The 25,331-nt window shown below is 47.6% G+C and overlaps 1 protein-coding gene across 1 annotated transcript in view; it reads right to left on the reverse strand.

Moving 5' to 3' along the window:
• The window catches only part of LOC142578416 (high-affinity choline transporter 1-like), a 40,285-nt gene that overhangs the window by 14,141 nt on the left and 813 nt on the right, over positions 1-25,331 (reverse strand). Inside the window, exons 2-5 of the mRNA XM_075687804.1 lie at positions 23,946-24,053; positions 21,028-21,183; positions 845-993; positions 255-404 (exon numbers count right to left, since the gene is read on the reverse strand). Of these exons, the coding sequence (XP_075543919.1) occupies positions 255-404; positions 845-993; positions 21,028-21,183; positions 23,946-24,053 (563 nt within the window). The remainder of the gene's footprint in view (positions 1-254; positions 405-844; positions 994-21,027; positions 21,184-23,945; positions 24,054-25,331) is intronic.

Consider the following 25,331-nt stretch of genomic DNA (forward strand, 5'->3'; position numbering starts at 1 on the left):
GCACGCACTGCAAAGATAGGCGACTTTCCCGAACGCTACAGAAAAGCCATTAGCCTCAGGTTCGCAGGTCCATGCACCATTGGAAAACGCGCGGCGAATAGTACACGCAGCAACAATATTTTCCGCTGAATGCGAGAGGGTATTTGTGTTCCTATTGTCGCAGGAGAGTAGTACATGCACTAGCCTGGAACCGGCGTAAAGGAGGTGGCTACACGAGCGGTGATAAGTCGGTTCGGGACACATGGTCCACCAACCTGCCAGGGCACGCCGCCCATCATGAGGAGGAGCATGGAGTCCCAGTAGTTGCCGAAGTCCTTCCACTCGACGCTACCCACAAAGTCGTTCCTCGGGTACGAGATCGGGCCCACTGCCTCGTGGAACATGGCGAAGGGCACCGACAGCCACTGAGCGACGAAGGGCAAGGACGCGCCATCAGCCATGTGCCATGTGACCAATATAGAAAAGCACAATTACACTACTGAAGACTGTGGTGCTGAAGTTACATAAACAGGGAAAAAGCGCCTCGGGAAGGCTGGCCAATGTTCCAGTAAGTGGACTTATCTTTGTCATAGGTGCCTTGTCAGCCCTCCGAGCTTGACAAGGCCACCTTCGACTAGTATAGGTCCACCTATCGAAACGTTAACCAGCTCCCTCCTTAAATTTAGGCTTCTGAAGGCACGTTAGTCAGAAAACAATTCCAGAACGCCGTGCCTTAAGGCATGGTCTAGGACCTTATCGTGGACCTTACGAGGTCCTAGATTATGCAGATCACTCTTACTTTCGTCACACACAGTAGCACTTATGGAGAATGTTGAGCAGGAAAGACAACCAAAGGACCGCATACCAGGCCAAAGAAGATGGCCAGAAGCTGGATGACGTCCGTGTAGGCGACAGAGTAGAGGCCGCCCGTGAACGTGTAGAAAAGGGCGATGCACGCCGACGCGACCACCGACTCTGTGCGCTCAAAGTCCATGATGACCTCTACGGTGGCGCCTACGCAGTGAATAATTGGAATGCGATTCAACCACCCAGTTGGAAGTCCATCAAAGACAATGTCTTCCTGAGCAAGTTTGGGGGTAACAATGGGCACAGTCACTGCGCACGGCGCTTACAGCTTCAGCGCTCACGTGAGGTGAGTAGGAGGTTAGTAGGAGTGCTTAATTTTTTTTACTGCACTTAGTTTTATTCTAGATACCTGCGCAAACGCCCCAATTTAGACTACACTACTTTCGGCACTGGCCCGCGTTTTCAGATTGCACTGTCTTCGGGATCGGTCAGCGAAAAATGCTAGAAACCCAGAAACCAGACACGGAAAAGTGGAGGCTACTGGCGAAGGAAGGCAGTGTCTTCAATATCGTGAACGAGTGTGTCCGAGTAAACGATGATTTGTGGAACATGTCGCAATAGTAGGCAGAAGCGCCGATGGCATAAGTGGACGGTAACGCCAACCGCCAGGAGAAGCGATAGAAACAGATGCCTCGAGCTTAAAGCGTCACGCCTTTAAGAGGACTCAATAAAACACATTGTTGGACTAGTTGTGGGTGTTTATATATATATATATATATATATGTATGTAGTCATATCATAAGAAGCCAGTAAACACTGAGACCGAGACCTTATTCGTGCTTCAAGATTTCCCCAACGTTGTTCTTGGTGTACGTGTTTCTTGGCTTCTTATGATATGACCAATAAAACTCGGGCCCCTCGGCTAACCCTCTTCCTTTTCGTGTATATATATATATATATATATATATATATATATATATATATATATATATATATATATATATATACACATACATGCACCAGAATTGCGGCGCAGCAACAGACCAGGGATGACAGAACTGACATGTGCAAGGCGCATATACTTGCAATACATTTGTTTCCAAAAGAAAAAAAACGAATATAAACAAATTGTGTACCTTGGGCGCCGGCTGTGAACCCGCGCTATCAGCGACTCGAACTCTAAAACGAAGTTGTGACGCAATAGCACCCGAGTCGGCTGAGGCATATTTCACCCAAAAAATAGGAGGGGAGGGCGGGCACACATGTATAAGTGAACAATCTATTGTGATCCGCAGTAACGAATATATTCTTTTTTTCAGATTTCGCTTTTGGCTATGCTTATGCGCATGTGCTCTATCTAGCCTGTTTTCTCCTGGAAATAAATTAGTTGAACGTGTGCGCATGATTCATGTCGGTTCTGTCATGCCTGGTTTTCGCTACGCCACAATTCTTCTCAAAAATTAACGCAGTGCTTGTATTCCTGCCGGTATACCTGTGAGGAGCACTGTGTTCTGCGTTTTGTCATCCTCTCAATGTATATATACGTTATACGTTTGTGCGCAATTCGTAAAGCATACGCTATTGTGGGCAGACTTTTACACGTAACAGAAAATGGTAACTGAATACAAGTACTTCATTCAGAAATTTAGTTGATTACTCTGACCAATAAGTGCCCGACGAAAATAATTACGGAAATACTCAAATAAATCAATTTGCTTAAGTTACTTCCGTTTGAACTTATTATAACATCGGAATCACCTGTGATCATGAATAGTCGCTCAAATGTGCACGCTGGGTCGGTGCTCTAACGTGCGGACATCTTGCGCACAAGGCTGTCATTACTCAGCAGCTGGGTCTCTGTGTGAAGTGTAGGCGCTTCATTGTTTCATAGTTGCTGGTCTTTCAAGGAGACGCCCCCGGTTGGACCTATGAGAAGCTGTACAAATGGTCCGTAGGCGATTTCCTGGCATTAACGTCCCAAGTGGTAGTCGCTATCGAGACATGCCAGCTCCGGTTCGATTCGACGGACAATGCCTGGTGGAGCGTTAACGCGAAAAAGATGCTGAGCTCCCGCACTTGCCCGTCTTAGCATGCGCATCCGCGAGGCTGCTGCGCGGCACAATCTCGGGCGTTGTGTGCTGCAGTTGCCACCAAATTCAGGTTCCTAAAGCTGCGTCACGTGTTAGAGCTTATCTCGTCAGTAAAGTAACTATTTACATGTAATTGCTTATTGAAAAATATTAACAGAATTGCAGTGAGCGTAACCGAGTAATATATGCAATCGTTTAATTCCAATATTATCAACAAATGTAACAGCTTACGACTAATTAATTACACATTATTCGTTAACTGCAAGTCTTCTGGTGAACGACGAAAGGTCTGAGCATCCAGACCCTTATATAGGTGCCGCGTATTGCAAATATGTGGGCAGAGGATTGCACTGCGCTTCAACAGGAATCGGGGGCTCCTGTTTAAATAAATAGAAAAAGAAATCTGTTTTCTCGACAACCACTGCAATATTTGACGAACAGGTAGGTGTTCATGGAAACCTTTCAAACTTCTAGACATTTCCCTTATAAGAACACGATTCACGCAAAAGCTACGGTGTTGAATGCAATATTCTAGGGGCTGTACAAAGCTCAAAGGACATTAAAACAATAAGTCAGTTTAGACGGAAAGAACGTTTTTGAAGACATTGTTGCCGTTCATTTCGAAATAATAGGTTGATTATTACAAGAAAATAGTGAAGGTCGAAGTTTTTGAATTTTGAGCCGAATTCCGAAAGGCGGTACGTCACTGTGTCGACACGAAAGTGTTTTTTTTCATATTCAGGCCACTTTTGCTCAGCAGAGGTTTCCGAAACTCGCCATGTTCAATCTCTGGCTCCATGAGAACACAATGTAGAATTAACTATGCCCTAGACAAGATAGAAAACGGTGTCAAAATCCATGATATCACAGTGAACTGGTGCGCGAACTTCAAGGGGGCGTCAGCACCCGTGTTTTGTTATTGCACTTTTCTGGCTCACCAAGCGTCTTATCGTGGTACGAGTGGTGATTTTGGCATTTTAGAAGGGTGATTTACTTAAATACAGAAGAAATCATTTTTCTCTTCAGGGTTCCTTTGCAGACCAATTCTCACCAGTTCTGGCCATTATGAGCTGGCAAGAGCGGTGCATACAATGCGCGATTACAATCGTGCCTGCAAAGTATTACACCGCTACGCCTCACGAAAACGGCTGAAATTTCGAACCAAAAGTCGTGCTCGCTTGTCCTCGCGGGTGCCGCGCTCCCAGTCGACGTCATTTGCACAAGTGAACTACGTAGTTGGCACTGCTGTGACGTCACTCACAGTGACGCGTGACTTTGAGAATTAGTAAATGCAACAGCAAGTATTTATTTGACCTGTTGCTTAAATAGATGTATTAAAGCTTAGGCAAATAATAAAACATACGAACCGAATGTCTGCGTGTTTTTTGTTTTGTTTTTTTTACTTCGTAAACTAGCAAGAGAGGTGCAGTTCTGTTTCGTCGTACCTTAGAAAACGAGATGCACTTTTGTTTCGTCTGCTTGTTGTTCCCACGTCGTGCAGTCGCGCGCATAGGGAACGAAAGTATGCCGTTTTCTATATGTTCCAGTGCACGGTCATGCTCTGTGATCTGCTAGCGTCTGCCTCAGTGTTTATGTGGCACTGACTTATGATACCGCCAGTCAGGTGCCAGCGGTACAATGACGCGGTGTCTCGCGGTAAAGATCCGTGAACCGGGCCAGCCTCTCCAAATGTGCGCACACTGACGGATCCAGTTCACAGCAGCGGCCAGGCAGCAACGCAGGTGTATCGCGCACAGCTTGGAAGCTCATGCACAGAGCGGAACGAAACAAGCGCAAACGCAACAGCTCGTGGGCACGGGCGAAGGACTGTAACCGGAAGTACGACGCGCAGCAAAAACAGGAGAAAGAAAAAGAACGCGGGGGTCAGTGACGTGTAGGTGACGCGGTCCTCCGTCTCCGGTACGGGAGAACGCGGGAAGAACTCCAACTTTAGCGGCCCGCGGATACTTCTTACGTTTAATATAATTATATATGCAATAACAAGTTCTCATAGTTAAACAAAACGTTTTTCTGTAACAATAACGCTAAAACAGCTTTTTACATGCTGTTTTAGTAGAAAATGAATCATTGAGACAAAAGGAACGGTGCTTGCCAGGCGCGTCTTCGAGGAGTACTGGCTCTCCGAGGACGATGCCAAGCCGAAGTCACAATACACCGGCATTCCCATCCATACCACAGAGCAGCAGCGCCAAATTTCCCTCTAGGTAATATAGTGAGAAACTGTATGGCTGACATCAATCAAGAAGAGCATTTGGATCAACGCACTTCTTCATACTGTTATCGTATATATTTATTGACGCACTTTAATAAACAGGTTCAAGTAAGTGAAAATCTGTTGCTTTCGAATTTCAATAATAACTACGTACTTCCGGAAGAAGCCGGCTATCGTCTGCTCACGATCGGCCGTGGTCGCCCGCATAGGAAATAAACCTTTGGCCACCCTGCTTATATCGATGTTGTAGTCATTGGGTCTCGCTAATTTCGACTACTTTCGAACAACCCTCTAGCCTCGAACCACGCGAAACTTAAGGTCAGATCAGAGGCGCGCTCATTCCTTGCCGCGCCTGGTTAGACGCCTTTGCAGACTTCACTTCGTATTGAACAATTAATAGCGCTTCAAGATGCGCAAGTTGGATGCAGCAACTATCCGTCGGTCAAGCTGGTGCAGCACAAAGCCGGTCCGCATCCCGTATGGACGCGAGCGCGCGCTCAAGCCCTGTCGTGCACAAAGCAAACACTGCACATACGCACTACTGTTGAATCTACGGGCACAGCTGCGGTCTTCTACGTAGCGTAAACACCGCGAACGCCACGGGATCAGACTACTCAGGCACCCTACCTTTGGCAACTCGTGGGTTCTAAAACCGGAAGTAGTGGCGCCTACGTGAACATCCTAAATTAAATTTGAACTGTGCGCCACGGTGATGCTCAGTAGCCAGAGCGTTCTGGGCCCGCTCCACTCCACCGTAGCCTTCGCAGTGCAATACATCGAAGAAGGAGCGGGAGCACTGCGCAGGGGACGTTTGAATGTCAAAAACTTTGTTTCTGCTGAACGAAGTGAAGTACATTTTTCGGCAAAATATTTCTGAAATAGGCTACTTTAACTTTGAATGCGTTTCACGACTTCGATAAATGTGGTCCAGGGCCAATACGCGCAAAAAAGTTTATGTTCTATCGAAATGTCAAAGCGCATCGAGAACAAGCATTACTCAACGGAATTTAACAATGGTTTGCGGCAAGTTTTTCAGCCATAGGATGGAAACAGCAGGCAGAAATCTGGAAGTCGGCTTCACCTCAAGGCCCCTGCAGATTGCTTCAGTGATTTTTATAGAATCCCTCCTGATATACGACAAATAGGTGTACATTTAATTTGGTTTACATAACATGAGTGACACCACTGCAGCGGGAGATCTTGTGTCGGCCTCTCTCATCTCACCGGGCCCCTCGCCAGGTTTGGCCATTTTGAGCTAAGAAATGCAGGGCATAAAATAGGCGCTAACGATTGTCTTTGCAAAGATTTACATCGCTACGTGCCGCGGAATGGTCCGAAGTTTCAATCCCAACGCCGCTTTCCTTTTCTCTCGCGGCGACCACGCTGCAAGCCGGACGGTGACGTACTCGTGTCCCTGCGCCTACGTGACGTCGCTCGCGGTGACACGTGACTTCGAGAATTATTCAAGGCAAATCTGTTACTTGTGTGATCTGTTGCTTGAATTGAGGAATTGAAGTTTAGAGAAATAATAAAATACACAAACGGGATGTCTGCATGTTCGCTTCGTCTGCTTGTTCCTACGGTCGTGCAGCCACGCGCGCAGATACCGAAACTATGGCATTTTCTACCGTGTTCCAGCGCGTGATCACGCTGTGTGATCCACGTGTTCTGCTTCACTATTCGTGTAGCACTGAATCATGCCGCTAGCCATGTGTCCTCGTGCATAGCGCGCAAAATCGTGCGCTGCGCGAAACGAGACAATCACAACAGCTCCCGCGCAACGCCGTCAGCAGAAGTGCGCAGCGCCGCGAAAAATAAAAGAGAAGGAAAGAAAGAAAGAAAGAAAGAAAGAAAGAAAGAAAGAACGAAAGCAAGAAAGAAAGATAGAAAGGCAAACAAGGCTAGCAGAAAAAAGTGATGGCGGGGCCCGTGACGTATATGTCACGCGATTCTCGAGGTACGGTATGGGAGAACGCAGGAAAGGAATTTCGCTTGCGGAGGTTAGACGGGGCAAGTGGAGAGAGTGCCTCGCTTGGTGGTGGAGCTCCCCTGTTGAAATCATGGGTTCGCGACACTGAAATATTTCTATCTCGGCTATTGATGAGCCGATTTGAAAAAAAAAAATTGCGGGAGGAGGTTCCTTGGAGGACATGTAACTAGTTCCAGCGCATAACCAAAATTTGCTATGGGGCATGGCGAGAGGCCCTTTAAAGGAAAGCGAGTCGCGTGACAGACATCTTCCTCGTCCTGCGTTCCTATTCTAAACCAACAAATGACGTTTGCTGCCTGACGTAAAGTGTTCTCGAATACGTTTAGCTAGAAACTTCATACTCAATACAAAAACTGAGCAATAATTTTCCTGCGAGACCATTGAATAACATTGTACCTATTCGCGTTAAGCTGCAAATACATACTAGTGTGAATAAGAAAGTATTTGCCCCTATTTGTTATTAGCTAAAATAACGTACACGCAGATCATTACAAATATGCGTGCTATTAAACGTACGTTACACTTTTTTTCACATAGTTCCCACACTGGTTCAGACCATTTGTCCCATCGCAGCACTAAATTATAAATGCCCCTGTCGTCAGTCAGCGGCGCAGGCGGCTTCCCCGAACTTTCATTGTCATGCAAGTCTTCCCGGACCTAACTCACAACGCCTCCACCTCACACTTCTCAAAGCGAGACACTTTTCCCTATCCGTGGGTTGCACTGCCCTGTGGATCCTTGCTCCATAGAAAACAAATCACACTTCGCTGCTCGTACGCCGTGGAGGTGTGAAGCACAGCCGCCATCTACAACAACTGACAGCAGCGCCGCGCCACCGACCTGTCAGCAGATAAGGCCGGGTCGCTTTAAGAAAGGTCCCCCGCTGGCAGTGGCGTAGCCAGAAATTTCGTTCGCGGGGGGGGGGGGGGTGGGGGGCGTCTCACGTTGCAGCTTGGATTCCTCCTCAAGAGGTTGCCCCTATCTGAATACATGTAGAAGCTGAATCAGTTTTTCTCGGCAACAACTGCTCAAAATTTGATCAGGTTTGTTGCATTTGAAAGAAAAACTTTAATTCTACTGTCTTCTGGTTTCAAATTTTTTTATTTAGGTTGTCAACTTTTCATTAAAAAATGGCTAAAATCTCAAATTTTGGGGAAACTAAACTATCATGTTTAAAACTCTGTAACTCAAAAATGAAAAATATCACAATTCTGTGAGTCGCATGTAATAGTACATCTACAGCGAATAAAATTGATATGTTACAAATAAATCTCAAACAATTTAGCATTATCGAAATACGGCTTTTGCAGAACCCTTGTGCACCACGTAACTAATTCACGTAAGATACAAATAGACATACCGAATTTATCCGCATTGACTCTTATAATAGGTGCCAATTGAAGAACCGCGATATCTGTTTTTGATGAAGAGCTTTTAGTTTGTAAGCGAAGTGCGTCTATTTTTTCGCACTTTCAAATTTTTCAAAATATTTTAAACAAAATTCAGGCCCTAAATCGAACTTTTGCTTCCGACAGATACTAGAAGTTAACTCTCTCAAATTCAACAAAGTTCATTAAAAGTGATCCAGGGGTTATCTCAGAAAAGCATTTCTGGGTTTTACATTTATTTGAATAGACCGCGTCGGAGTTGTGCCAGAGCTAAAGCTTCCTCTTAAACAATTTGTCGAGAGATCAAATACATGAATAATAACTGCATTGTCATTGCCAAAGATGCTGCAAACGAATTCTTGAACGCTACGCACTGTCAAAACAAGTAATATATGTACTTTTAAATAAAAAGATATACTCGCATGTGCCAGAAATTGTGCTCAAAATAACTGATATCAATGCTTCCATGTTTTTGTCTATTTAATAAGTAAAGAAAATATCACACGAACCTTCTAACTATATCAGTTCGAAACAAGCAAAGCAGTGCATGCCACTGATATGAAAAATGTAAAGGCCATGAAATGAACAAGTTGAGGACAAATATGTTAATGAAACTTTGTCATTCAACAACCTTGTTTACATATTTGTACATATGCAACGGCCAGTGAAAATCTCAATGACGCTGTCATTTATTCCAATGTATTACGCAGGAGCAGCTGTCACCGGTCGTGTATCGTGAGTAAATGCACCGAAATTATTGTCCCGACAGAGAGTACCTATATAAAGACGTTCTGCAAAATATACGAGGGCGAGTCAAATGAAAGTGAGCCAATGCAAATATAGGACAAACGGGGTATTTAATTTAAAAATAGTCTTCATGAGCATTTAGACATTTATCCCATTGACTAATGAGTCGGGTGATTCCCGTCTCATAAAACTCGTTAGGTTGCTGCTTCAACAAATCTGCAACTGACTCTTTCACGTCATCGTCCGACGCGAATCTGTTTCCCTTAAGCTGTTTTTTGCATTTGCCCCAAAATGTGGAAGTCGCAAGGCGACAGGTCTTAGCTGTATGGCGGATGTTGCAGCGTTTCCCACTTGAAATTTGCCAGTTTTGTATTAACCACATCAGCGACGAGGGGACGGGCATTGTGGAAAAATTAAAAATTAAATTATGAGGTTTTTATTGTCAAAACCACTTTCTGATTATGAGGCACGCCGTAGTGGAGCACTCCGGAAAGTTCGACCACCGGGGGTTCCTTAACGTGCAACTAAATCTAAGTACACGGGTGTTTTCGCATTTCGCCCCCATCGAAATGCGGCCGCCGTTGCCGGGATTCGATTCCGCGACCTCGTGCTCAGCAGCCCAACACCATAGCCAGGTCGTGGAACAGGATGACCCCATTCGTCAATTTTCCACGTCGTTCGTTCTTGATTGCCCCGCGCACCCGATCCGGCGTTTCACAATATTCCGAAACGATTGATAGTCTCTCCGGCTTTAGAAAATTCTATCAGTAATAGCCCCTGACGATCGAAAAAAGAAGTCAACAACACCTTTCCGGCGGAAATGACGGCCTTTGCTTTCTTTGGGGGCGGTGAATTCGAATGTTTCCACTGTAAGCTTTGCCGTCGTCTTTCAGGCTCGTAGTAGTGGCAACATGGTCCGTCCCCGATCACAATTGCAGACAAGAAGGCGTCACCCTCATTGTGATACCGGGTCAGCTGAGTCAATGCAGCGCACAACCTTCTTCTGGCGGTGGTTCAAAATCTTGGGCATCCATTGCGCACACAAGAGCCGATGACCTAGATGTTCATGAATTATGGTGTGAACCGAACCGCTACTCATGTTCACACGCTCTGCCAGTTCATCGATGTTTATCCTCCGTTCTTGTCTCATCAGCTCATCAACTTTTGCACTTGTGTTGGGGGTGATTGCACGATGGCTTTGGTCCGGTATTGGATCGTCTTTTCAACTTTCACATCCTTTTTCAACCGTTTGCTCCAATGCTTCACAGTGGCCAATGAAATGCAATGTTCAACGTACACTGCAGCCCTACGGCGGATAATTTACTTTTGGGAAACACCTTCAGCTCTGAAAACATTCACGTCATTCCGCTGTTCAACTTCCGAAGTGTCCATTACGTCACGCAACCATGTTCAATCCAGTGTATGAGAGCATTACCGAACATTTACCCTCAAATCTGTGTGTCACTTTTGTAAATGAAAGATGCCTGTGTGCTATGCGCATGCTTCGCAGATAATGAACCGAACCATTATTGCGCGGGGTGGGTAGGCTCATTTTCATTTAACTCGCCCTCGTTCATTAGAAATGCGAAGATTCCATGGAATATACAAATGCTTGATATTGTCACGTCGTGGTGACGAAGAACACAGTAGTAATACTGTGAAAGACAAAACTAACATTTATTGGGCGAACGTGTGCCCACAAAAACAGGCTACACTTATAACACAACGATAGCGGCGAACACGGTCGGCGATCGTCGAAAATCTGATCAGCGGGTCAAGCGCGTCGGCTTTTATAGAGCAGTCGTCGAATGTTCCAGACTAATCGTTCGGACCCGCGTGCCTTCCACAAAGTTCTACACCATTCGCGTCACGCGATGAAATCAAATAATACAAGGTTCGGCGACAACAGACAGCGGATAGAAGCAACGATAACTTTCCAGAAACTTCGCATACATGCAGGCGCGTCCCGCGATGTGCGATAACATTTGTTGGGCGGCGAAACGTGGTCGCCCGATAAAGATAAGTACACGTGTCAATATATAAAAGGCAAAAAAGTGTCACTGGAAAGAAAGATCACTGCACGTATACACAATACCTCGCAACAAGATATTTAATAATAATAATAATATTTGGGGTTTTACGTGCCAAAACCACTTTCTGATTATGAGGCACGCCGTAGTGGAGGACTCCGGAAATTTCGACCACCTGGGGTTCTTTAACGTGCACCTAAATCTGAGCACACGGGTGTTTTCGCATTTCGCCCCCATCGAAATGCGGCCGCCGTGGCCGGGATTCGAACCCGCGACCTCACAAGATATTTAAATATACGTATAAGTTTCCAATAAATCTACGTATCTAAGAAAAAGTCACTGTAGATACTGCGTCAAACAAGCTAAATAAACATGTAGCGCAATCACAGATTCACAGAATCCTAGATCCCGCCCCCACTTCATCCACTCCATGCGATGTATCGCGTGCGACGGAAGGCGGCGCGCTTGCTCCCCGCTTTTCTCCTTTGCGCGTGCAAGAGTGAGCCACCATCGTCGGCTCACCCATTCCACCCCCCCCCCCCTCCTCTTTCACTCGCACATACAGCATGCTGCGCGCGGTCACGACGTTATTGCCCTCAGATTTCATACGAAGCATGAGGGCGACGGCGACAGCAGGAATGCGCCTGGAGTCTTCGTATAATTGCTGTCACAATAATATAATAATAGTATCCGGCAACCAAAGCGTGCCGTGGCCGATTACTTTCCGCAAAAGAAGTAACAAACTGTCACCATGCGACAATTCTCTGCGCCGCAACAATGTATCTCTTCTTTTCTTTTGTGGGGCGGGGACACAGAAATGAAAAAAAAAAAGCGAAGGAGAGTATGTTGGCAACAATCCAATGCCTACTTTGGGCACCTAATGTGGCTACCGAATGAATATCGAAGAAAACGTGAGACGCTTGGTCCACCGAGAACCATACGCATAGTGCTCGGTATTTTACAACGGCGTGACAAGACTTTCAGATGACGTTGCGCTCGAGCGAACACAGTGTAATCCGTCAAGTCTTCACAGTGATGGCGGTGAGCGACCATTGTTTCTTTTTCTGGTCTGCTAGCCAGAAGGCGTCCAAACTCTGCCAGGTCAAAATTCACTCTGCCAGAGAAAACCACACGCGCACCGAAGTACGCCGCGCGGTGCTTTCGGAGCAACACAAGAAAAACGCATGCGCTCTGGCTGGCTCTGCCAGCCCGCGTGTAGGGTTGCGAGAATAAAAAAAATTAAGAGGCTCAATGTGTCCTCACGAATAAAAGACAAAGTAGAAGAAATAAATAAGAACGTAGTTACCCTGACTGGCTCTAATGTCTTGACATGGATGCTTTGGCGTAGGTGAAAAAACATGTCGTGGGATCGAATCCCGGCCACGGCGGCCGCATTTCGATGGGGGCGAAATGCGAAAACACCGGTGTATCTTTATTTAGGTGCACGTTAAAGTACCCCAGGTGGTCGAAATTTCCAGAGTCCCCCACTACAATGTGCCTCATAATCAGAAAGTTGTCTTGGCACGTAAAACCACATAATTTATTTTTAATTTTTTTAATGCGACATGACGGCACAAATGAACCACCACAATGCTTAGTCTCATCGTATCTCGCTGCGTGTTTTGTCAACTTCTCTGAAAGTGTGTTGATTTGGCTTGTATCGTTGTATGTTAAGATCTAAGATTTTAGAAAAGTCAATACTCCTTTGGCGTCAAATATTTCTAACAACATTAAGCCCACAATGTTCCGGAATTGAAAATATAAAGTACGACTTTAGAAATGTCAATGCACCTTTCGAGTCAAGCGTTTATTAGAACTATATACCCATAAAGTGTCAGAATTGAGATCCAAGCGCTCCCGATTCCGCGGCCTCAGCGAGATGCCGCGACAAGCCCGCCCGCCACGCCTTTGGAAATTTGTGCTCGGATGGAGCTCCTTGCGTTACGATATGTGACTCCCGGTGCATGGGCGTTGCCGCGAAATGCAGTCCGATTTCGCAATGTTCGCGCTAAAATGTTTTTTTTTTTGTTTTTTCGAGCGTGAAAAAGGACATTCTAGAAAAAATCGAGCATGAGTTCCGGCACCGTGGGTTGTTTTGGCCGGCGGCGCATGGAGAGCACGAAAAAATTTCGGGGGGGGGGTGAAGCCCCATAAGCCCCCCCACCCCTGGCTACGCCCCTGCCCGCTGGGAATGGATATGTTGACTTCGCATTTACAGCAGTAACATGGCTAAAAACAAATGGTAGGGTGGTAAGGGGAGGGGGTGGCAAGGACTTTCTGATTCGCCCTCGTCTATCAAATTTGTTTAGATGCGATAACGGATGCTGTATACAGAACTATGATATCCGTTTTTGGTACGGAGTTGCGGTTTTGTAAACTTGGTACTTCTATTAAGGCGAAAGCATTAAAAGGCCTATGGGTCGAAAAATGCATTCTCTATCGTTATCGACAAAACTGACCGTGCGGCGTTACGGCACCAAAATCCAATGTCACCAACATTGATGGTGCCACTCACGACGACTGGTGTGACCCGAACCCACTAACTTTAGTATTTCTTAAGGCAAAGTTAACTAAGGCACTCGCAACCACGGCCTTTAGTTGGAGTTGAACCCTCGATCTTTGGTGGGACCAAAATTCAATGACACTAAAATTGATGCTGCCATTATTGGTGGTCGTACCGACGACCATTGGTAGGGGTCGAACCAGCGACTTTTGGCGTTAAGGCGAAGTAAGGCACAATTAGGGCACTCGAACCCACGACCTTTGGTGGGAGAAATATAATAGGAAGTAACAATGCATTCGTATGCGAATGTCAAGTAATTTAATGAATGTCTCGTGAGCGCGCCGGCTTTCGCCTTCATCCTCTTTAGCGTATGCTAGATTGACTCAATTTTCGTTTCTTTATTCCAGGCCCTAAATCAAGACTTTGCTGGCTAGAGTCATTAGAGTTTACCTTTTGTCAGGAGTGACAAGCGTTAACGAAGAAAGAGGACGAGGAAGAAGGAGTGGAGCGGGCGCGTGGAGCCGCCATCTTGGAGAAGGGGCACGCGCAGAGAAGGACGTGGTGACCGGGCGCAGCGTTCCAAGAGAAGACGGCCGGAGATCGCCTGTCTGGGTCCTGCCCCAGATCTTAGGCGACACATCGACGTCCCGCCCGAGTACCAGGCTCGGCGAGCAGATGTCCGACGTCCCTGGAACGACCGCTGGCCCGGACCTACCTGCTAGGACACGTCAGCGTTGCTGCCGCTGACCGTGGAAGCGCGGAGGCTGGCTACAGCCAGTCACTGTCCCGTCCGGAGAACTACGCTGGGCCGGCGAGCACCGGGAGCGCCAGCCGGCACGAGCCGCGCTCTGCCGGAGTGCGACAGACCCGCAGCGACCGTGCCTTCGTCAGGTCGGCTGGGGCATCGGGGACGCCGGACACTAACAACGACTGACGACTACCAGATCGCATCGACGGACCACAGACCGGGGGGACGCCGATACTCGCGTCGAACCAAACCGGTACTGTAAGCGCCACTACTACAGCGAATAGACGATCGCCGCACAGACGTTTGTAAACGCGGTAGTGTGAGCGGAAAGCTGAGCAAGGGTGGACGCATTCCGTGTGTGATAAGTGTTGAATCTGACCGTCTGTTCCTGTTACTAAAATAGCCGATTGAATGAATGTTACGTGTGTATTGCACCTCGTGTTCATGTGTTCCTTCCGCCCGCTGAAGCAAGCGTACCAGGCGTTAACGTATGCGTGACAACATTGGCGAGCCTGCCAGGATCCCTTTAACTTTGTCACGTGCCTCGGTGTGTCGTGAGCAGCGGAATGGACCTTGAACGTTTGATGACGGCAGGGAGTGCCGCGGGCATGTCGGCTGAGGCCATAATAGCACTGTATCACGAGGAACAGAAGCGATTAAGAGAAGAACGCGCAGAGGCGCGAGAGGCTGCGAAGGAAGATGAGGAGAGAGCCAAGGCCGCTGAGGAGAGAGCCAAGGCCGCTGAGGAGAGAGCCAAGGCCGCTGAGGAGAGAGCGAAAGATGCGGACGAGCGTGCGTATAGGAATTTGATTTTGGAAAAAGAGCTTACAGAAAAGAAATTGCAGCTGCGCATGAGTAATAGTGGAGAAGAGGTAGGAAATAGCTCATACGTGCTACCTCAGAGAATGGCGACAGTGTGTCCCCAAAAGCTTATCGCCCCCTTTGACGAAAGGCGAGATGATCTAGATGCCTATATACAACGTTTCGAGCGAATAGCAACTGGACAAGGCTGGCAGAGGAGTGACTGGGCGACGGGGTTGAGTATGTGTCTCGTGGGGGAAGCGTTGGCCGTGTACAGTCGGATGGCAGCGACTGACGCACTAGATTATGACAAGGTGAAGAAGGCTCTCCTACAACGCTTCAGACTAACGGCCGAAGGTTTCAGGGATAAATTCCGAAACTCCAAGCCACAAGAAAATGAAACGGGTCAGCAATTCGCCGCACGAATCTCCAACTACTTTGATCGTTGGTTGGAGATGGCTAACATAGAGAAGACGTTTGAAGACTTGAGGGACAAGATGATTGCAGAACAGTTCCTAGGATCATGTCATCAGGGCGTGGCAATATTCCTGAAAGAACGCAACTTGAGGACGGTGGCGGAACTATCTGAACACGCCGACCGCTATTTAGAAGCCCAAGGCCAAAAGAATTTGGGAAAGGGGAAGGAAGATAAAAAGACGCCAGATGAGAGAGAACAGACTCGAAGTACAATCAAATGTTTTATGTGTGACAGGATAGGGCATCGGGCTGTGAATTGTCCCTTGGGTCGGACTCGCAGTTCGACGTTGAAGTGCGAGGGATGCGGACGGCATGGACATACAATACAAACCTGCCGAGGTAATTCAGAAAATAAGACTGCCTGTGTTGTTGCGACCAAAAGTCACATCGAAGGTGACAGGACACAAATGGAGCCGGAGTACAGCGACAAGGCAGGCGCTGTCATGACAGTTCCGAGGTCAGAAGACCCGGAAACCTCGATGCCAGTAGTAGTGGGAGTCCTGCAAGGACGAAAAGTGTCAGTACTCAGAGACACCGGGTCCAACATTGTTATGGTAAGGCGATCCATGGTGTCGGACAGAGATATCACCGGTACAGAAGCACCAGTTAGATTGGCGGATGGTACAGTAAGGCGAATGCCTATGGCTCGTGTGTTGCTTTTGACGCCTTATTATTGCGGTTGGATAGAAGCCCGGTGCGTCAAAGAACCGCTTTACGACGTCATTCTTGGGAATGTGCCAGGAGTTAGAAGAGTGGATGATCCAGATCCCCTCTGGAGTTTTCCCAGTATCCAGATTACAAGTAGGACGGAGCATGAATCCACCAAAGCCGGGGGCAGAGATAACGAAAGAAGCTCGGATCCATATACCGGAGAAGCTAACATTTTGTCAGTAGAGAAAAGCACAAGGAACCAGGATAGGAAAGATGTCGGTATAAAGAAGACTTCAGGCACCGGCATCGATATAACCGCGACAGAAATGAAGAAAAGGCAAGAAGCGGATAGTACGTTGCGACATTATTTTGAAATGTTAGGGAAATGGATTCAGAATAAGAAGAGCCGGGTCGTACATAAGTTTGAGAAGGTTGGAGAATTACTGTTCCGGATAGCCAGAACCCACGATGGAAGAGAAACACGACAGCTAGTAGTGCCAGCGAGTTTACGAAGATCAGTCCTCGAGTTAGCGCATGACACTATAATGGCTGGCCATCAAGGAGTAAGGAAGACGACCAGCCGAGTATCAGAACAATTCTTTTGGCCGTGCATGCAAAGTGACACGAAACGGTTTGTGAGATCTTGCGAGATATGTCAGAGAAACACACCAAAAAGGTTGATATCAAAGGTACCTCTAGGGACTACGCCTATTATTGAGCAACCATTTCAAAAGGACTCCGGAATGGTCATCACAGAGTTGGTTGCTGGAAGTACCTACCAAGTAGACATCCCAGGAACAGAAATTACGCCTCAGAAAGCGAAGATAACAAGCATGATGTCTAAACAGAGCGTATTTGAGAAAAGACGGACTCAAGAATTGAAGAGCAATGGACGCATCATCGCTGTGTCCGACCACTTTGACAAGCCCCGGGCATGCAGGGCTGGGTCCCGCCCCAACTCCTGGTTTCATCTAAATCATTCTACTCGAGGCAATGTCGCGATGAGACGCCAGCGTCGAGAGTCAGGACTAGTGCACAGCTTCCTGTCTGGCTCTATCGATGTCAAACAACAACCGGTAGGCAGGAGTACGCGGATTTAGTGAGTAAACGTGACACGAAGGACATCACTGACTTTTCGGAATATGTTCGTTTACGTGTGTACTGTGTGAATATGTTCGTATACTCGGGAACACCTTGCGGCGCATGCATATAGTGTTTAGAGCTTCTGAGAAGTCTTCCTAAAAACACTCGTGGAAGAGAATGCATTGTGAATGGTGCTGTCGTTGACACTGACGTAGCGTTAAGATTTGACAGAAATGTACGTGATGTGCGCGTGGGTGTAGTGGAGTGCGGTGAAGTGTAGTGATGTGTGAATGAAGAAACGACGAAGCGAAGTTACATGTGGTGTAGTACAGTGAAGCGCGGTGAAATGCAGTGATGGGTGAAGAAGTGGCGCAGTGAAGTTATATGTGGTGTGGTGAAGTGGAAGTGCAGTGTCTTAAACCCAAGTGGTGACGAGCAGTGAAGGAAGTTTTCGCGGAGCGAAAACTCGGAAAACAAGGGGGCCATTGTCAGGAGTGACAAGCGTTAACGAAGAAAGAGGACGAGGAAGAAGGAGTGGAGCGGGCGCGTGGAGCCGCCATCTTGGAGAAGGGGCACGCGCAGAGAAGGACGTGGTGACCGGGCGCAGCGTTCCAAGAGAAGACGGCCGGAGATCGCCTGTCTGGGTCCTGCCCCAGATCTTAGGCGACACATCGACGTCCCGCCCGAGTACCAGGCTCGGCGAGCAGATGTCCGACGTCCCTGGAACGACCGCTGGCCCGGACCTACCTGCTAGGACACGTCAGCGTTGCTGCCGCTGACCGTGGAAGCGCGGAGGCTGGCTACAGCCAGTCACTGTCCCGTCCGGAGAACTACGCTGGGCCGGCGAGCACCGGGAGCGCCAGCCGGCACGAGCCGCGCTCTGCCGGAGTGCGACAGACCCGCAGCGACCGTGCCTTCGTCAGGTCGGCTGGGGCATCGGGGACGCCGGACACTAACAACGACTGACGACTACCAGATCGCATCGACGGACCACAGACCGGGGGGACGCCGATACTCGCGTCGAACCAAACCGGTACTGTAAGCGCCACTACTACAGCGAATAGACGATCGCCGCACAGACGTTTGTAAACGCGGTAGTGTGAGCGGAAAGCTGAGCAAGGGTGGACGCATTCCGTGTGTGATAAGTGTTGAATCTGACCGTCTGTTCCTGTTACTAAAATAGCCGATTGAATGAATGTTACGTGTGTATTGCACCTCGTGTTCATGTGTTCCTTCCGCCCGCTGAAGCAAGCGTACCAGGCGTTAACGTATGCGTGACACCTTTCTTCTATCAAGTGGAACAAATCTCACTCAGATTGGCCCAGGCGTAGTCTCATAAAAGCATTTCTACATTTTACGTGTATCTGAACAAGTGGCATCGGAGTCTGCCTCGATCTAAAGTGCTTCGAACGTAGCTTCCGTTCGTTCCGTCCCTTCGTTGTTAGTATACTTAGTGAGATTTATCGTGTGTTCCAATTATGACCAGCATCGGAGACAGTCTACGTAGGCAGCTAAGGAGACAGCCGAGAAAGCTTTGAGGCCATTTAATCGAACGAGTTTCTAGCCGTCTGGAAGACGCACGGAAGACGCTTCTGCGACGTGACGTCACCTCGCGGCGACAAGAACAAGTTGAGAAACGCATCCATTATTTCTGTATTTAAGTATTTACGCCTGCAAACCAACGAAAAACACAATGTAGCTTACATTAAGGGGACACTAAAGGTTACTATTAAGTCAAGTTAAAGGGATAAAGCAATGCTGTAGAACTTCTAAGGCGTCAATATAATCGCGAACAGAGCTTTAGTAACCGAGAAATTGAGGTAAATGCACGACACGATTTGATACCCCCCAGCGACATTCCCGTACTAGCCCGATGACGAAGGCGCTCCTCATCATAATTTATGTCACTAGTACTCAACTACTAGTAATAAAAAGATCATTTCATTAGGTTATAAGTCGGGAAAACATGCTACTTGTCTACTTCTGTTCAATTCTAAGAAAAAATAACATTTTGACGTTACCCTTCAGTAGTATGAGTGGTCGAAAGGTTTCGTTTTCGCTCGACTCTGCACGCTCGACTCTGCGTCGCGCGCGCTTTGAAGTTTCAGTTGTCTCGTAATCGCGTCGTCCTGCGCTGGTTCTGCTGGCTCGCGAAATTTGCATTTGGAACAAGCAGCGAGAATGCCACGTCCACGTGATGTCGTGGGATGCGCGAACGGTCCGCGGAACTTGGCCAAGGGCAGTTGCAGCGGCGAATCCAACGTTGCTTATCACTGTGTGCCAACGAGTGAACCTCTCCGATCGAATTGGTTAAGTGCCGTACCTCTGCCACAGCGCGTTGGCAAAGAGCCGAAAAATCGCAAAGTGCGCTCGCTGCACTTTCGTCCAGTGGATTACGAGTTCAACGCCGACTTACTGAAGTCGTGTGGAGTGCCTTTCAAAGCACTGCTTTCCCGTAGCGCTGTTCCGTCGGTGTTGCCTGCATTCTCCGAAGCGCAAGAACAACTGCAGGTCGAAGACGGGGCGGTGAGGGCGGCATTTGGTTTTCACAAAGCAAAAGCTACAAATGTGCGAATATGTACAGCCATGACATACAGTTCCCGTCGTAGTAGTACGCAACGACGCCGGCAGCGCGAGCCCTCCGCAGTAGGTCACGTTCATCATTGCTTAAATCGCTGAAGTCAAGCCCAGCATCGCGAGCCAATGTGTCGTTGTCAGGGTCGTCCATTGCAACGAGCGTCAAAGTTGGCGTCATAAAATAAAGAACCAGCTTATCGTCGCGCGCTTTCCCGTCTGCTAGCCACCATAGTTCCGTTTTCGCGCGGCTGTGGGCTCCCTCTTAGCTCTGTTTCTGGCTGCGCGTTTGCGTTTTACGCAGAAAAGCCGTAGCGCCGTCTGTGGGCGCCGTTTTACTCACCGACGGAGCAACGTCACTATGACACCATGACGTCAGCACTCCTCGATCGGAGGGCGCGCGATTTGAACTGCGCTAGAGGTACGCGGACGCTTCAGAACGCATTTTCACTTCAAATAAGTCTCTTCTTCACATGAAACAAGCGTCTCAAGGTTTCCGGGATGGTATTTAAACAGTCCACGTTGACTTAATATTAACTTTTAGTGTCCCTTTAGGGGCGTAGGATGTAGCGTGTCTACGGTTTCTTGTGCACGGACAACCTTCCTGTCGGCTTTCCAAGCGTCCTGCTCAGCCGCCATATTGTTTCGACAGAAAAGTAGCCTGCCTCATTTTTGACTTCGATACTGTTTTCGCGAAGCTGCCTACTTTGACATCTCCGTGAAAAGTGGAAGGGGACTTAAGATGGCCGCTGTCCACTTAGACGTCTACTTAGCCGTCTTCAGCGAGTATTGGAATACAGCCAAAATTTCCCACGCCAGTACCAAATAAATTTCCCTTACAATGATGGCAAACCGAGCAAGTTGTAACTAGTCTACGCAAGCATCTGCAAAGAGCGCCGTGACATCACTGACCGGCGCCATCTTACCGAGGGCGGCGAGGATGGCGGCCGACCAGAACACTTCGCCGCAAAGGGCCGGCAGGAAGAGCAAGCAGCCCATGCGGGCGCCGAAGTGCTGCTGGAAAGGGTCCAGCATTGTCTTGTAGCCGGCCTTCCTCATCTTGACCGCGAACAGGTATCCACCTGCGCAGAGCATAAGGAGCACCTGAAACGTAACGCGCTTCTAGCGCCATGTTGGTGCTTGTACTTGCATATGGGTTACTCGGGAAAGCTGTCGTGTTCGAATTTTGAACCCTATAATATATGCACCGATTCTGCGCAGCAAGCAAATCGAGGCTCTAGATTTCTTTGGCCGTAACTGATCTTTGAGGCATAAAAATCCATACATTTATTCATATTTAGAATGTACTGTGTCACGGTAAATACGCAAGGAAGTGAGGAGCCACCACGTGACCTCCGCCAAGCTTCTTGTTTGAGTTTCTAGTATTAGCCCCGAGAACGAACTACAGGGGCGACGAGAGCGCCGCTCGTATGACGTCAGGGCAAGTACTCGGGCTTGTCGACAGTTCGGGGGGTGTCCGGGCGCTTTCTGCAGTGTTTTCGTTTGTTCACTCTCGTTCCCTCTGCTTGTATACCTATGGCGGTCGTCTCAAATATATCTTTACGACGTCTTCGTTAGGGAAAATTTATTCAAAGAGCTTATTTCTTAGACGACAATACAGTTATCAAAGGCAACGCTACAGTGCCAGCCGAAGGAGCGCTGACCAGCCCAGTGCGGCTTTTTCATGCGCGGATTGAGAACTGCAAAACCATAGCATATAAGAATCCAGTTATGATACCATACGAGCAGCGGTGCAACAAAGATGTCACAAACGCTGGCTATATAAGACTTCTACAACTGCAGTACTCGAGTATAGTTTAAGCATTGCAACTATATTTTAATCTGCTACCACAGGTCTGCTTACGATGAGTAGTTCATGGTAGAATATCGAATTTTTGCATTTCTTCACAGAAACGCTCGGCCGTAACACTGAGACTTAACACTGCAGTTTACATTATACCAGCCCAACTTGCTTCTTCAAATACTTCTCAAGATTAGGCGGTTCTTCAAGTGTTTAATGGCTTTAATTTAAAATAAAGCTAATTGAGGCTTACAGATGTTTGCAGAATAAGAAAAGGAATGTACCAATATATGCTCCTTTTACCGTGCTACACGTTCAATTTACTTGAGCAATTTACTGGTGTTTGTTGCTTGAGGAATATACATGACGAATATGTTTGGCGATCTGACATAGGCCGCTCGGCCCAATTTTTTTAGTGAAATATGACTTTTGGACTGCAAGGCCGCAGCCAGAAAGAAGCCGAACCGTATTTCATTAGTAGTATGGGACACATTGAAGATACAATTCCCCGGTGGAGGGTCAAAAATCAAGTGAAATATGTAAGCCTTGTTGTGCCTTCCTTACGAAGGTTTGCGAGGTTCTCTTTTATATACTGATGAGGCGAATCGTTCTCCGATTGTAGAGTTAAACGACGCTGGATCGAGACATGGTGAAGCAGATGGTGCTTGAATTTTCCTTTTCTAGGCAGCCTAAGCTGTGCTGCAGAATTCGAGCATAGTTTGGGCATTGCAATTGGCGCTGTAAAAAACTGCTTCATGGTTTCAATTCCAACTTGTACGACACTGACGGCTTTCGCGAACAATGCGTGCCTCGCCATAAGTACAGTCGGTTGCTAACGTTGTTCAAGGTCTGCGCCATATTGTCGATAAAGGCTACTGAGGGCCTCCATAAAACATTTCATCGCTTGCTATTGATTGGCTCTCGACCTTAACCACGAAACATTTTTTTCAAGTGATTGCTACTATGGTATATATGAATTAACTATGTAAGTAATCTACATAACACGCTGTCGGGTTAGCAGCCATGAGAAATTCGTTTTATGGGGGCTTGTGTCAGATAGCGGTGAAAGTAGTAGCAAATTTTTCATACGAAATGCGCGCCTAACACTTTCTTTTACGCATTAAAATAAAGTGCCCATTTTTGACTAGAACAACTCACCAGAGTAATAAGAGTCATGATGAGAGCGTCGCAGGGCAATGTCTTTCTAACACAGACAACACGTCGACACCACATACCAAGATTTTTCTTCTATGTAAAATGTCTCTCAAAGCTAAGTACTAAGGGAATGTTACGTATTTAGCGAAGCATCGTCCACAACTTCGCGTATTGAATTTGCAGACATTCTTTTCTTACGCAAAACTTATGGACAGACACGGCGCATATATGCATTGCGAAACCAGTAGAGCCCTTCAATGCCACATAGTTTGCGATATCCAAGCCGCAACCTTTCTCGATTCGCGCGCTTTTGAAGAAGGAACAGTGTTTCAGGCACGGCAGCAGAAAGAAGCCGACATACCCTTCAATAACTGTGGCTCGAGCCACCCACACCCCAAGCATACACGAAGGCAACGAGCCCGCGCGGCCGCCGAGTGAGCCGGAGCGAGCGGCGTCCTCGCCGTGACGTCACTCGCGAGAGGGCGCCACTCCAAATTCTCGCCGCTAATGGCAACCACAAAAAGTTCAGGGCCGCGGTGACAGGTCTTTCCCTGCTTCTTTGTATCTCCTTGTAGATGTCGGTAGTGTTGCATAGAAAAGTATTTTTATTATTATTAAAATATGCGACAAGTGCACGTCCGATCGTGTGCGTGCGTGTTAAGTGTTTCTTTATGTGTGTACATGCGCTCGTGATTATATTTCTGCATTTGTACACATGTGATTTTATGTGAATACCTACAGTAGTGAACAAAAATACATTTTGCATTTGATATTTTGCGAACAACGTACTTGTGTCACTATTCATTCACTAAGCTTCAAACTGACGTGACGATGAGGTCCCCGATTTCGCCCTACTGCAAACCGAACTACCCGATCAGCTTAACTCACCGATGAGCAGGCTGACGGCGTATCCGAAGGGAGCCTGGCACCAGGCGAGCCCGCTGAGGTAGACCACTTCAGCGGTACCATTGATATAACCGCCGCCAACCCAGGTCGCTAAAGAGACGAGAAAGGCTCAACTGACATAATCCATGGCATGCCAACACTGCAGGTGTAGGCTTACATTATACCGCATACCACTTTAGAAGCTTATCACCGCGGCACCTTTTTCTCGCGATACGGAATAACGCCATTAAAATTTCCGTTCCACCCGAAGGGCGATGCATTGACAGCGATACCAAGCGTTGTGCTTTAACTGCTCGGACACTGTACGCACTACGTGACGCGGGTGCTATGTGTTAGCAAGACGTAGCACGCACGACAACTGCTGCTGGGGCAGAATGGAACACCACCCTAACGTTAGCCTGACTTTTACTGTCTGTTCCGCTCGGACCAGTGCATGCCCACAGCAGCATGCTCCGCAGGAATGCTGTAGTGCACTTATAGCTGCGCCTACACAGCATGGACAGACTGCACGACGGCGGCGGCGGCGCGACGGCAGGAGTGCGCCTCGAGCGTCCATTTCTATCGCAAGTGAGCCACTTCAGTGGTGAATATAGGTTGGGCCCCGCGGTACGCGAGCCTAAATTATCAAATCTTCTCGTTTCCCATATAGGAATTAGACTGGCGCATTTCCAGGCGCGGTGGCCATCTAGATTGGCCAGCGCCTGTTCTGAGAAATCACTAGCCTATAAGAAGCATTTGCCTTGTGGATACGCGTCCTGGTAGTAGACAGTGATCACTACGTCTAAGCACAGTAACATTATTTATCGGATCGTTCCATCGAGTACCATTCGCAGCACCGCCGTATCCGGCAGTGCCAGCCACAGTTCAATACTTATCCCTACATGCCAATGACAGTCCTTGTTTATAGTACATATGAGTGGTTGAAAAAAGGAAGACACTTTAATGGGCTTCTGAGGCCAGCTCTGAAAACTAAGACACTAGCTGAGAGCACCAATTAATGTCACCAGCAAAGCGCCAAGAGAAGAAAAGTCATTGCGCCTTAGCAATTAAACTGACTATGCATATGCATTGTTAGGTAAAGCATTTCTAAAAAAATTCGAAGGAATTGGAGAAGTGCCAACAGCTGTGGATGTCATAATAATGCTACCTGGAATCACAGAGTGGCAGGAAAATTGTTCCTTCCTCTTTTGGCCTTCAGTGCACACATGGAATTCTAACGGGAGTTCATCTGTCACTTCTTTTGTACACTTGACACAATATTTAATGTCATCAAGTTTACTTTCAGGGTACCGGGTGCTCTGAAATTGCCCCTGTGAGGAACTGACATCGCAGCCGTCTCAATGTTGCTATTGACGACATGGTTCCTTT

This window comes from Dermacentor variabilis, chromosome 4, assembly GCF_050947875.1.
Source record: "Dermacentor variabilis isolate Ectoservices chromosome 4, ASM5094787v1, whole genome shotgun sequence".
Taxonomy (NCBI): domain Eukaryota; kingdom Metazoa; phylum Arthropoda; class Arachnida; order Ixodida; family Ixodidae; genus Dermacentor; species Dermacentor variabilis.